General features: G+C 42.5%; 1 protein-coding gene across 6 annotated transcripts in view; it reads left to right on the top strand.

The window, feature by feature from the left end:
* LOC141745444 (VPS10 domain-containing receptor SorCS1-like) overlaps positions 1-14,217 on the top strand; it is a 306,057-nt gene that overhangs the window by 83,935 nt on the left and 207,905 nt on the right. For all 6 annotated transcript variants that reach the window (XM_074593201.1, XM_074593202.1, XM_074593199.1 and 3 more), the window contains exon 2: positions 8,650-8,717. In XM_074593201.1, coding sequence (XP_074449302.1) covers positions 8,650-8,717 — 68 coding nt within the window. The remainder of the gene's footprint in view (positions 1-8,649; positions 8,718-14,217) is intronic.

The raw sequence follows: 14,217 nt of genomic DNA, 5'->3' as shown, positions 1-14,217 counted from the left end.
TAAATAATAATAATACTAAGAACAAGATTTGTACAAGTAATTTGTCCCAAATAATGAGTTCTCTAGAGTTTGTCTTTTTTTATTCATGAGCAGCCTGTAAAATTCTCAGTCATGAATTATTCAGACTTATTTGTGAATTTATTTGGAAACATTTCCTCACATAGCTGCCTCACCAAAGGCTCATTGTGAAATATTCCTGTGTTCCACTTGTGTTCACCCTTTTTTTTCTGAGTCCTAAAGTTCTGTGCTATATTGGGAAGGGAGAGATGAAGAAGGGAACAGATAGGCGTTGCCCAATTATTTCCAGTCTTTGATCAAATGGTGCATACTCTCAAACACTGCAGTCTAGCCTGACAAACATGGTTTAGTAACACATAATGCACAAGAAAAATTCAAGTCCTTTAGCTTCCTGCTCAGTTATAGAAGACCAACAAGCTTGCGAAACCTTAATTTAGTGCTTCTTTGTTATTGACTTATGTTCTTGCTAAGTAGGCGATCTCCAGAGTTTAATAAGGGATTCATGGATCACTGCACACTGAGGTGTACTTAAACTGTCTTGATTGTGCCTGGATATTTGTTTCTCTCGTTCCAATTAGAAGGCAGTGTGACAGTTCCATCAGGGGAGCCTTGTAAAGGATAGTGACACCATTACCATATTTTACAAAGCTACACGTATTTCGATACCTTATTAACAAAATATTGTTATATTGAAGACTGCTTGTGTTCTGTGCAGGTGTGAGACAGTCACTATGCCAAAACATTTACAGGTTATAACAACAGAGCAACCAAACTGCCCATGTGGCATTCTGAGTGCCAAACGCTCTGGATGTGTTGCATGCTCCTTGCATGGGTGGAGGGCACCAGAGGAGAGGGAAGACTGTTGTAACTGCTGTTTTGTCAAATTCTGGCACATCCTGAAGATCAGGGCGTAGTGTTGAGTATGTAGCTGGCATGTGACTGAAACTAGAAGCTTCTTGACGGCTTATTAGTTCTAATACAGGACTAATGATGAAGTTCATGAAGACCGACTTGGTTATCCTATGCTGAAAATGAACACGTTGCTAAGGCTGGGGCTTGATACAGAAAAGTCTGTGATGCTGGACAAGAAGCCAGGACAGAATAGCATCCTGAAGGCTTTCATTGGATTGCAGGGGTGGCAGGGAGGCAGCATTCTTTTTTTTTTTTTTTTTTTTCCTGGGACTTCAGTGGTCAAAAAGAGTTGTCTGATCACCACACTAACGGTCTACAGAAGAAACTGGTTCTCGAACTGATTCAGAAAGCTGCCGTAAGTGGCTTGCAGTCAGGTATTAGAAATATTTTATCAAATATAACATTTGCAGCACTTTCAAATGATTTTAACAAAATGTTGAGTAAGGAGCAGTCTAAACACAAGTAACGCTGAGAGTTGATGGTGCACAAGTCAGGAAACTGGGCTATTGACTAAATAGTTCTGTGGCTTGTCTCAGGACAGCTGCAGTCTTGATGGAAACAGATGCAAACCTACATGCAAAGCATGGAAGTCTGAAAATATTAAAGCAAATGTGCTGTTTTGTGCTGTCATAAGCAAAGGCCTCTTGTGATTTTGAAATTGGCACTTGAATCCTGTAGGACTGATCTTTCTGGCACAGTTTTAGGTAAATCTAGAGGTAAAAGTGTAAAAATCGGAGCCCAAGAATTTACAGTGAACACTTTTAAAAATGTTATTGTGTTCTTCTGTTTGAAAAATCTCTATCACCATGCAGCTGTAAAAGTTGTTTGTTTGAGTTTAGTACCCTGTTGTGCTGTGTAAAGTGGAAAGCATTCGCAGAGAGAAGCTGAGGGTAGTGGTGAGAATACAGCTGATAAAATGTATGCAAGATGAGAGCATTGTTGGTATAAACGATATTGAGTTGGAACATCACAGACCACTTTGTGCAGTGGGTCTTTGGTAACAGCGATCAAACCTTAAACACAACAGTTGTTCCAGTCCACATCTTCGTTTGGCCTAGCTTGAAGAAGCATGGACACCTTTTAACATAGTGCTCACGTAGTGTTCCCAGAAGTAAATTTGCAATTGTCAGTGAGTAGTGCGAAGTGGTACAGATCCCTGACCTAGTGCGCAATTAGCTGGCTCAGTTACTGGTTTCTGTGTAGCTGTGCAGAAGATAGCTTAGTGCAGCCTTGCCGGCTTGCTTTCTGGACACACATCATTAGCAGCAGAGGAGTTACACAGCTACAGAGTGGTATCCTGTTGCTTCATTCGCAATGTGTTGGGAGCCTGATCCGCAGCAGGGTGTGAACTTTCATTCACCACCTTCCTGGTCAGCTAGTTCAGTGCTGTTTGACACTAAATATTTTTTGCGGGGGTGAAAAGCCAGGTTAAAGGTAATCCTTGCATTACAGTTGGAACTGGTGCTGCAGTAAAGGACAAACTTTGGCTGATACCCATTGGGAGCCTTGCTAGATGCATTTGTAGAGCAGTTGAAAACAAGGTCAAGACAAAGATTTAAGCCAGTATTAAACCTGAGTCAGCAGTGCAAGGAAGGGTGCGATGAGGCAGCGTGGACCAGTTGAACATGAGCCAAAGTAGATCTGGGAAAAATTTAGCCCTGCTTATCCTAGAATTTCTCCCAATGTAGCAAAGAGCCTCCTAGGGCCTAAACTTGCAAATTCACAGAGCAGTCTCTTCTGTCCAGCCAGTGATTTCCATCTTGAAACCTATGGATGGGCCTTCACATCCCAAGTCTTAAAAAGCAATCACAGGTCAGGACTGATTAATAAAGGAAATTTTTCTCGAAAATGCTGTTTTGGTTTGAAGAAAAGCATAATGGTATCCAAGATGCGAATACCCCATCCTTCTAGAATAGCCACTGGGAACTGGTATCCTTTGGGAGACGGGTGAGTCAGGTTTAAGTACCTCTTTCATCAGTCTGTCTTTTCCCAGCTGAGTGTGCTAACCCACCAAGCATTCTATCTGTTTCTTGGCTGCTGGGGCTTTTCTACTTTATATAAGTAACTCAAACAAAACATTTTTAGTGCTATACCTCACGCTTAGTGCACTCGCTGGGGATGTAGTAAACCCAGGATCAAATATCTTTTCCTGTGAGCTATCAATGCAGACATTATAGAGCTTTCTCTTTCTTTCTCTTCCATACCTGCTATGGCAGAATAACCCACTTCAACTGCTGATCCAAATGAACAGACTTTCTGAAGCCTTGCATTTCTATGCAATAGGAAGGGTTATCTGTATTCACAGCAGAGCTGGCATAAGACTGGATTTTCAGCTCCTTTTCATTGTATCTCTAGTTTGCTTGTTCTTTTCTTCTTGCTCTTGTTAGTTTGCATTGATTGGTAAGCGGTAAAGAAGGGAGAAAAATACACAGACCCAGAAAACAAAAACAAAGGAAGAAAAAAAAAAAGGTGAGACAATACTTTTTATTTCATTACTGTGTTTCTTCACAGCCCATACTCTGACATTTAGAACAACATAATATGCATGTCTCTGTTCATTAGGTTCCTCAGTGCTGCATAGTGACAGCCACAGAGCAAAAAAAGAAAAAGAAACACTCTTAAACACGAACTAACCTTTGCAGGCTAAATAACAAAGAATGAGAACAGCAAGGGAGAAATATGTTTTCTGAAAAAGTAAATATAGCCAAAATCATGGCCTTGCATAGGTTATTCAAATATCATTACAAAGGGGAAAAGAGAACACTGAACTCTAGGGCAGAAATAACTAATTTTCTGCCTAATGACTTGTTTGTTTTGCACATATATGTTTAAGCAGACCTATTGCTAGTATTTGAACCACAGTAAATGACACAAGGAGACTGCTGAAACTAGAGATAGGCTTAAAGATACTCAGGAGCTGACAGAGGTCCACAAAAATGACAAAGTATCCTATTGGAAAGCCCTTAGGTGTTTTGGGAATAGGATATCTGCACTAAGCGGAGATATCTAAGCTATTACCCAACAAATCGGTGCATATAGAATCACAGAATGGTTAGAATTAGAAGGGAACCTCAAAGATCATCTAGTTGCAACCCCCTGCCATGGGCAGGGACACCTCTGACTAGACCAAGTTGCTCAAAGACCCATCCAGCCTGGTCTTGAACACTTCATGGATGGGGCATCAACAACTTCTCTGGACAACCAGTTCTAGTGCCTCACCATCCTCAGAGTAAAGAATTTCTTCCTGATATCTAATCTAAATATCCTCTCTTTCAGTTTAAAACAGTTACCCCTTGTCCTATTGAAACACTCCCTGATAAAGAGTCCCTCCCCAGCTTTCTTGTAGGTCCTCTTTAGGGACTGAAAGGCCGCTATAAGGTCTCCCCGGAGCCTCTTCTTCTCTAGGCTAAACAATCCCAACTCTTTCAGCCTGGCTTCATAGGAGAGGTGCTCCAGCCCTCTGATCATCTTTGTGGCCCTCCTCTGGACTCGCTCCATATCCTTCTTATGTTGGGGGCTCCAGAGCTGGATGCAGTACTCCAGGTGGCGTCCCACAACAGTGGAGTAGAGAGGCAGAATCACTTCCCTCGCCCTGCTGGCCACGCTTCTTTTGATGCAGCCCAGGATGCAGTTGGCTTTCTGGGCTGCGAGCGCACATTGCTGGCTGATGATGAGCTTCTCATCAACCAACACCCTCAAGTCCTTCTCCTCAGGGCTGCTTTCAACCCGTTTTCCTCTCAGCCTGTATTTGTGATTGGGATTGCCTCAACCCACGTACACTTGGCCTTGCATGTGTATGCTGCAGCGTGGTGTTAAATAGAAATATTAACTTGGAAATGTTAAATGTTAAGATTTTGACCTAAATTTACTAAGATGCTAGGATATACCAATATTATTTAGAGTTCTCGATGTAACTAGTCTGCAACTAATGTGCATATTTGAATGACTCCAGGGATGCCTCTGTAGAGGGATTGTTAGAGCTATATAAAAAAAAGTATGATGGAATTCAGCTGGGTTTTTTCCCCCTGCATCAGTTCGAAGAACCTACAGCACTCTAAGATTGTGTGGGTTTTATTGAAATTTCTGGGGGAAGAAAAAAGAACAAAAGAGACGTTCCAGGAAGTGAAATATTTTGATTTCTCATATTGGCACTTTTAATTTTTTGTCATTTCATATTTTTTGGGTTGTCAATTACAGTTTTTTTCCCTCAAGTGAGGAGACTAAAATTCTTGATGGAGTTTTATTTCATGGAAGTTTTCAGAATTTTGATTTTTCCTCAGTTGGAAAAAGTAAAAATCTGAGTGATTTGTGAGAAATAATTCTCAGTCTATTTAATGCCAGTAATCACCCACTGCTAATCTTAGTATTTGATAAAATTAGTTTGATTCTAATTCTTGGGTTTGACAGATGGGAAAAGTGTTTCTTGATTCTTTGTATGATCTTCCCCAAGATTTACACCAGCCAGTGGCAAAGAATGGGGGAAAAACCTCACTGTTTTTCCTATTTACTCTTCCGAGTTTCTGTCTGCTTGTAAAACTACCAGATGTCAAAATATTCATTAGCAGAAATATTCATTAGTCATTTACATCTCTGGTTCCTCTGGCAAGCAGAGGAGGAGACGGCCAAGAGAAGACAGCAAGGCTTGGAAAAAGATGTAAGCAACTGTCCAGCTGCTTTGCAGATCCAAGGGAGGCTGGAAGCCGAGGGTGCGCACAACTCCCACATCGTATGGAAGGTCTCCACGCAGGCTGGCACTGAACCTCATTGAGTTCACTGCTGCCTTTCATTGGGAGAGTGGTTATTCAGAAAGGCTTTATGCACACACCCCTTTCTCTTCCTTTTTCTCTCCCCCCGCCCCAATTTGTATTTATATGCAGGGGATTTATTACCCTTTCAGAGGTGCTGTGAGGGATGGCCGCAGCACAGTCCTGTATCTGGAGCAGACAGCTGCCCTGCTGTCACCGATAAGCATTCCTGGGAGGGTGGAGATTGAAATTTAGTACTTATAAAGCCCTAATTGGCGCAAGCCTTCGCGAAGCATTTGTGCCCGCTGCAGATCCGCCATCTGATGGCCCGGCAGGTGGCTGGCGCTTCGCACATTGGCTGCCTCTTCAGAGACCCTCCAGGCTTAGAGGGAGGCACCTCCTGGACAGCAGTGGGACCGTGTGTTTTGGGAGACGGAGGAGATATCCAAGTCAGGGTGCCCTGGGGAGCAGAGGGGAGGGGTCATGGCGGTTGTGTGAACCACCCCCATTATAATGGGGGGATGCTTGTTGTCCTCTGGGCTTCAGGCCAGGCAGGAAACATGGAGCTATTTCAGGGGGAAATGCCGCTCGGTGGGTTGGGGTCACTGTGGATCAGTCCCCAGTTGCCACAGGGTGGGTATTGCTGGAGGACATAGTGGGATTTGGCGTTGGTGGTCAGGGCACCTGGAGGAGGGGCCTGGGGTGACTTGCTGCTGCGAGACCACGGGGCAGGGCTGGTGGGGGAGAATGTGAGGGAGCCACTGGGGAAATGGGGACCCAGGGACAGATCGAGGGGTCACGCAGCAGGGCTGGGCTGGGCCTGGCGCCAAGGGGCAGCCTTGTGGCAGGACCCTGATCTCTGCTTAGGGAGCCTCAGGGCTGCCCTCTGCACCGCCATGACCAGGCCCCGCGTGAACCTTGAGGCGAGGGGCAGGGCAGGGCCTTGCAGGCAGGGCCTGTCCCACACCCTGCCAGGAGTGGGGCAGGCTGGGGCCGGCCCTGGGCCTTTCCACAGTCCTCGTTTCTCTGTGGAGCCCTTTGTGCGGTGTCACTGAGATACAAAGTTGGGGTGTCTTCCCCTCGCCTTGTCTTCTGCCTGATGGGTTTGCATTTTAATAGCCTGAGTTTGCAGCCAGTTATTTATAGATAGCAGGGTGAGGCTCTTATTTTGGACATAAAGCAGTAAGCGGGCATAGTGGGATGTGGGAAATCAAAATGGCAGCAGATAATAAGGGAGGCTGCTTTTCTTCTGGAGGATGTTTGGTGATGGTCAGGCCTGGTGAACCGCTGTTTTTCCAGGCGCCTCTCCTGTTTCCCTCATCAGCCACACACGACTAGTGTTTGTGCAGATAGGAATGCTTTGGGCAGCCTCTCTCTGTGCTGTGAGGGATTTAACAGAGTTGTGCTGTGGAAAGGATGTCTGTCAGGGGTGTGTGCTCTGTGCCCTATACCTTCCTCTATTGCAGTAACTATGTGATTGCTTATTCCCTCATCTCCCACATCACCGTGCTTTTTCTGGTCTGTCATATGTTGAGTGTATTGGAAAGGGGCAGTTCCCAGAGTGGCTGTTTTGGGGTTGTCAGTGTGCAAGAGGTAGGATGGCTTTTGCTTTCGGAAAAGGCAGTGGTGAGGTCTGTGCCTCTGCCCTGGTGCAAGCAGCCACGTGGCTATTCCTCTGCCATGCTGGTTCCAGCTTGTACAGTGCTTACAGGGACTGAATTTCCTCCAGTCCTTTGCTTCTCTGCCAAATTGTTTGAAGTTGGTGATGTCGAGGGAGCAGCGTGATGTGTATTTGTGACCCTCATTTCTTAGGAACCCAGGCTGAAAATAATAATGTAGAGGTATATAGATCAGGGATTTTGTCAGATAAGAAGAGTTGTGCCTCTTTAATTTATGGCAGTTTTAATAGGATAGAGAGGAGGATAAGATATACAGCGACCTGGCAGGGAGAAATGCAAAATAAATTAGTAGCAATAGTAATGGTCTGGTAGTTTATGTCCCAAATGTAGGTCTGGCTAAAGGAGCCCATCATCTTGAAAGTTGGTAAATTTTTTTTTTTTTCTTAAAGATATTAACAAAAGAGCAGGCTGAAATGTTTTGCTGGAAATTCTTTTTGCTAAAATTGCTTTCCTCCCCCCAGTAAGATAATTGTATTCTAGATGCGTCTGTTTTGGCAGGAGGGAAAAGCTGTTTATCAAAAAAGCTAATAAAACTCCTAAATCTGGAAGCACTTCCATTCTGGCTAAATCTAAAACTTTTCACTGAAGTCATAGAAATGTTGGTTGTTAGAGACATTTGGAGGTCCCTAGTTCAACCTCTTACTCCAAGCAGTGTTATCATGAACTACAGATTGAGTCAGCCACGACTTTGTCTAGCCAGGTCGTTAAACCCTCCAAGGATGGAGGCTTTACAGGTATTCTTGTTAGCCTGTCCCAGTGTTGAATTCTTTTCCTTATGGAGATTTTTTTCCTGATGTCCGGTCTGAGTTTCCCAGGCCAAAACTGGTGATTATTTGCTTGTGTTGTATCATCTGTTACAACCAGAAAGAATTTGACTGGAGACAGGCCAGTGGGTTATCTGTGCACCTCAGCTGTGAAAAAGATCAGCACTTCCAGTGCTTGTGAAACAGAGCAGAAAGTAATCGCTATTTCTACTGCATACAGCAGACCTCATCTTGTATCCTGAAACATTATGTCTAGCACGTCAGCTTCTTCCCACTGCACTCTGCCTCCTGGGGTTAAGGGAAGAACCTGTTGGTGATATCATGCAGAGGAGTTGAGCAAGAAAAGGTCTGATTGGCTCAACATATATCTCTGCAAATACTTCCCATGTCAGTTTAGGCAAATGCTTTTAACAATTCATTCAATTATGTTAAGCACCCATTAAAGGAATCCTAAGCCCTCCCTGGGGTCATTTCAGTTCTATGAGATTGTAATTGTTTGAGACTAACCATGATTTCTTCTTTTGCCTTTAGGTGATTCTAATTCTGACAAAGCTGTATGACTACAACCTGGGAAGCATCACAGAGAGCTCTCTTTGGAGGTATGGAGATAAATTGAGTTAATAATTACCACCTTACTTAAATAGGAAGAGCCTGATACAATTCTTTTATTGAATTTAATTGGATTTTTTTAAATGTGCTGGAAGGTTTGTAGCTAAACCCTCTCTCTCACTTCTGTTCTTTCCTACTCAAGGACAAAGAGGCTGAAGTCTGATTGTCTTGTTTCAGCTAGATAATGTACTTCGTGGATGTGCTATCATTTGATTTCCCCTTTCCCATTTTATTTAGAATCAAATTAACCAACTGGTTATTTTTAGGAGAACTCAACAGCCTTAAGTCCTTGTTTATAATGGAGGATCTTATGGCTGTCTACTGCCCAAATGATCCTTGTGAAAAATCAGTGCTACTAAGACTGGGGGAATACCTGTGTGCGAGTATTCAGTGTCTGTTTATTCAGAACTGATAGAATTAGTACCAGATAATTGATTTCCGTTTGTGTGGTGTTGACTACTAGACTGATTTATAGGGAATGCCTTGATACTTTCATGATTTCAAGTTATGCCATGCACTCTGTGAACCAAAGTAAAGAGTTGGGCCATGATCTATTTCTTAAGGCAGTTATTTAGGTTCAATGAGAGCAGATGTTTTTATCTCTCTGAAAAATGGATCTAAGGGGTGTTTACTTCACGTGTCCCTTAGTGGTACTTTCATGACCTGTAATGAATGAAAGGGAGGTTTTCTCATGGTTCCATCTGTGAAACTTTGGTGGGAAGTCTTGTATGCAAGTTTTGTATGCAGGTCATTGATGGAGGTGAACAGGCTACAGTCTTGATACAAGAAAACTTTAGGTATTTGAAACTAAAACTTATTGTTGGAATGAACTTGTTTTTGATAAACTTGTTGAGGAAAGGATTTTTGTTTCCAAGGGAGGATTTTGTGTCAGAAGGAGAACAAATAACCTTTCTGTTGAAGGAACTCCACAGGTTTTTAAGAGAATGACAGAGGAGGGATTTGATATGGAGTATATTCTGAACTCAGACTAGTGCTCTACCTACTGGCCTGAAGAAATAAAACAAAGAAGAAACCCCATGTGGTGCACACCATAGTAAAGAGCCTTTCAGGACTGTGGCTTTGGCAGTGTTTTTCTGAAGGGGGTTTGGGCTAGATTCTTTCATTTCTCAATGGTTTTGAGAAGAATATTCATAAATATGAAATATATTATTTTTGTTTCCTCTTACTACCCTTGGTCATTTCACCCTGAGAAATATTCATCTCTGTTTCATCAGTCATTGAGGAAGGTATGGTGCTTCACTATGTAGAGACATCTCGTTTCCCATTGCTGACCGTACTGAAGTAGTACTTTACTCGTGCAATCCAACGCAGGATTGTGTTGAGGTACTGGTTTAAGACTGAAAATAGGACAGCCACATCAGAGTGGAAAACATACTTCTTGTTCAGGTGTATGAACGCAGGCACAAAATTGTGCTGATGAACTTATGCTGTTGCCGGTTTCAGAATTGGTTTCTTTGGAGCATGCCACAACGGCACAAATTTTACCCTGATTAAAAGAGAAGGGACTGTGGGGATTTCACTGGAGGATGTACCAGAAGCTGGGGCTTTGGAAATGTAGCAGTCCTAGAGCTAGTGAGTGCAGTGCACTTTTCTGGACTTCAGACAGTCCTAATGTCAGAATGTGATTAATAACAATAGTAATGGCCTGATTGTTTCCTCTAGCCCAGTATCCTATTACCAAAAAAGCAGTCTAATAAAGAATATATGAACAGGCTTATCATATTTGACACTTCCTCCTAGTATTCTCTTAGTATTCATTCTTAAGTTTGAAGTTTACAGTCCTTCCTCAACCTTCAGTTTAAGGTCCATCTGGGTCTTAATAATTTTTTTGGTTTTAGTGTATATCACAGGAATAATATCCCATAAGCTAATTTTTTTAATATCTCTTGGAGTGTGTTAAAATTTTTGGTACCTGTGGCATTTTAGAGCAAGGAGTTCCACAGATTATTTGAGGAACTGCTTGTCTTACTTTGAACCCATCAGCCTCAGGTTCACTTGGAACACGTCACTTGTGAACACTTGGTCACAGTTGCATGGCCAACCATCCAGAATCCCTGGGCAAATGCTTTGGACTGAGAAGTGTTGAAAGAGAACCAGGATAGATAAAGTCAACCCCCTTATCTTTGCAGAGCTCTATTATTCTTGATCAGCTCTTCAGTGTTTGTGACTGCTCTGAAAGTTGCCAGTGCACTTCACTGTCGTTCCTCGATCTTGTTGCCTTACATAAGCATGCCATAAGATGGTTATATTGTCGTCTGTCCTTAGTTTGGCTCTGCTGTTAGATGCATGCCTTCAGGTCGCTAATAAATATTCCTGTGAAGATCCCAGGACGGCTTCTCTGTTCTTAGTGTGATGGAAAGAAATGATAAGATGGGCATATCTTTTTATTAAATGCACCTGACAGAGAGGTTATTAGCTGTTGCTCCTCCTGGCTGCCTAAGTGACATGTTAATTTAAATCTCCCCGCTTGTTTAAAAAACATAGAAAAAAATAGAATTGAGAGAAGGGGAGAAACATATCTTGCACTTTAATTTATTTCATGCCTCTAGGTTTGATGCTGTGAGATGGAAGAAAGCATGATCTCATTCATGTCTGGTTTGATTTCTGGTGTCAAGGATTCTGTTTCTGAAGGGTAGAGGAGAAATACAGGTAGTTTTGCAGGTACCCACAACCGAAGGGGAATCTCTGGCTTGAATACATGACAAAGAAATACCACTCTCTCCGCCTGTGCAGAGTGCATTCTCAAAAGGTTGATGAATGACGAGGGGCTGTTTAGAAGCGTGTCACAGACACGAGTCATTTATGCTATAGCTGGTTATAAGCACATCTGTCATTTGAAGGTGTAGCTGGGTGATTTAAGCAGTCTTGTGACTGATGGGACTGTAACCATCTATAACACAACTATGCCATCGCCTACAAGATATGAATCTGTCTTCTTTATAAACACACTAGTACCTGCTAGGATGGCATTTCTTTGTAATTTTTCAGCCAGTTTAACTACAGCTGGCTGCAGCACTAATGGATGGAGATCGCCCTTCTAAAACTACCGATGAATTAAGAGACCACTGGCGACAGACATGAAGGGATGAAATACAGTAAGAGAAAAGAGATGGGATGAATCTATACAATCTTCTAGAGTGCTAAGGCTCTGTGCTCACTGAGCTTTGGACAGAAAGTGGGCTGCTGCTTCTGTACATGGTAAATGAGATTTTTGCATCAGGCTAGGCCTGACTTTAATTACGCTGTTATCCTCTCAGCAGACTTTTTCCACAGTTTTAGTTGAGGGCTTTTTATTTACTTTTTATTATTCTTTTTATAGGAGGAGAAAAGATTATCTGTCACTAAGCAATTAACTGACTGTATTGGGTTTATTTCTCTTCCTCTCCTAGATATCTCTCAGATCGCAAAGAGGATTAATCTGTGAGAGTTAGGAGAAGATGTTTTTTACCACTGGAGTAAGATAAGCTTACGTTTCCAATAAATAAAAATGTCAGAATAGTGACTATGGTATCCACGAGCTGCAGACAGCGGTGGGGGAGGACTAATCTTTTTTCTATTTGTGTAAATATGATGCTCTGGAAAGATGTGCCAGGACGCTTTCCCTCAGGGCCTTGAGAGGCTGACAAGCAATGAGTGCTGCTATTCACCTCTTTGCCTTCTTATAGCTCTGTATTTGGTCAGGAATGAGTAATTCCATTCAACTTGCTGTAAAAATAGCAGTAATTAAAGATTGCTTTTCAGACAGAAAGTAGGAAGATGTAGAGTTTGTTTGGTTTGAGAGCATTTAAGTTCTAAATTGAGATCCGTTGCTCTGTTAGTTCTGGAAGTTATTGATGATACTCCCACACCCCAACATTGTACCTGAACTCTGAGCTCCCCAGTTCAGGAGTGCTTAACACTTCCAGCCTGTCTTCCACTGCTGCTGGTTTCTGCAGTAAGGAAGCTTTAGCACATGTGCCATAAAGGAATCTCAAGGACTCTGAAAAATACTTATGCTTCATATAGCTCTAGCTTTAACTTCCCATATGTAAAGCAGGGGATGTTAATCGTTGTCTTCCTCCTCTCTCCCCTCCCCCTGAAAAGCCTTGAATGGATTTAGTTAGCTGGCATCTGCAATATTTTGGTGATTGCCCGGTGATAAATATTACAGAGATTACAGCAAGATAAAAATTGTCAGAAGTCTAAGGCTCTGTTTCTAGCTTTTTCATGGCCATTTTGTTTAACCTCAAGCTGGTTTTTAACTCCTCCATCAGTTTACTCATCTCTACCTTCCAACACCACCACAGAAACATCATCCTACAACTCTGTCCTTTCAGGAAGGGAAGCCAGAGAAGAATCAGAACTCTCTGCCACTTGGTATAGGAATAACCTTCATTTACTCCATGGCACAACTTCATGAAATAAAGAATTCACTGTACTTACTGTGTTCTTACTCTCTTCTGCTCTTAGCCACTGCTGGAGACAAGATACTGGGATACCTATAGGATATTTACTACTAAGGTCTAAGTACCGTTGTGTTAGCCTGTATGTTGGCTACTCCCATAATCACTGTTATGTGTGGTAGTGTTTTGGTGAAAACACTTGTTGGAAATGGGTTTGCATTCATATGTTAGATAATGAAAAGGAGTAACGGAGCAACCCGAACGTGTGTCTCTTGTGATTGCTCTAGGGATAGAAGCCTGAGAGAAAGAGGTAGGTGTAGATTGAGGTTCATATCTGAATACAACCTTGCAATATTAGCCAGATGATCTCTGGTAGACATCTTTCTCTCCCTTAAATCCTGTTTGAAAAGTCTTGGCTGTGAGTTGACCCCAGCTATGTGGTTAGAAATACTATAGATGCTTTGAAGACTCACATGTTTATATTTCTGCATGCGATTTTCTGGCTCCTTGCTATGTAAGAATGCCCTCTCTGTGGGTCAGAGCTATAGACATCCATGTCATCTTCAGTATTGTTGACACGTTTGTGGAGATTTTCTTTTCTAGACTAGAGACATCTTGCAACGGGAGGCTTGAAAGATTGTCAGTGTTTGCTTACTTGCTTTGAGGGGAATTTCCACGATATGTCTGTTACTGTGTTCATCATTCTGCTGCACATTTTATGCTGGTTCCTTACTTCTGTTTTGCAGATGGGCAGTTCTCAACTCACATTTATTTTCTACCTGCTGAGCCACATTAACAAGATCATAACTTGTGGCTTAGTGACACAATGTGCTCTGCAACAGCAGATTAGGGTCTTTCAGCTGAAGTAGGTAGGAGAAGCAAATCCATGAGAGGAACCGACAAAGTGAGGGAAAGGAAAGTCTCATTAAGCACATTTTAACCAGCAGTTTTGTGGGAAAGGGAAACTTGAAAAGAAGTATTTGAAATGCTTTTATCTATAAATATGGTGCTTCAGTTGCTCAGTGTGAGTAAGTCACTTCCCTTAACTGAGTATCAGAGCTTGATAAATGCTGCTAGGTTATCTCCC

The sequence above is a fragment of the Larus michahellis genome, chromosome 6, assembly GCF_964199755.1.
Source record: "Larus michahellis chromosome 6, bLarMic1.1, whole genome shotgun sequence".
NCBI classification, from domain to species: Eukaryota; Metazoa; Chordata; class Aves; order Charadriiformes; family Laridae; genus Larus; species Larus michahellis.
The sequence above is the reverse complement of the archived record's forward strand: the minus strand, read 5'-3'. Positions and strand labels throughout refer to the sequence as shown.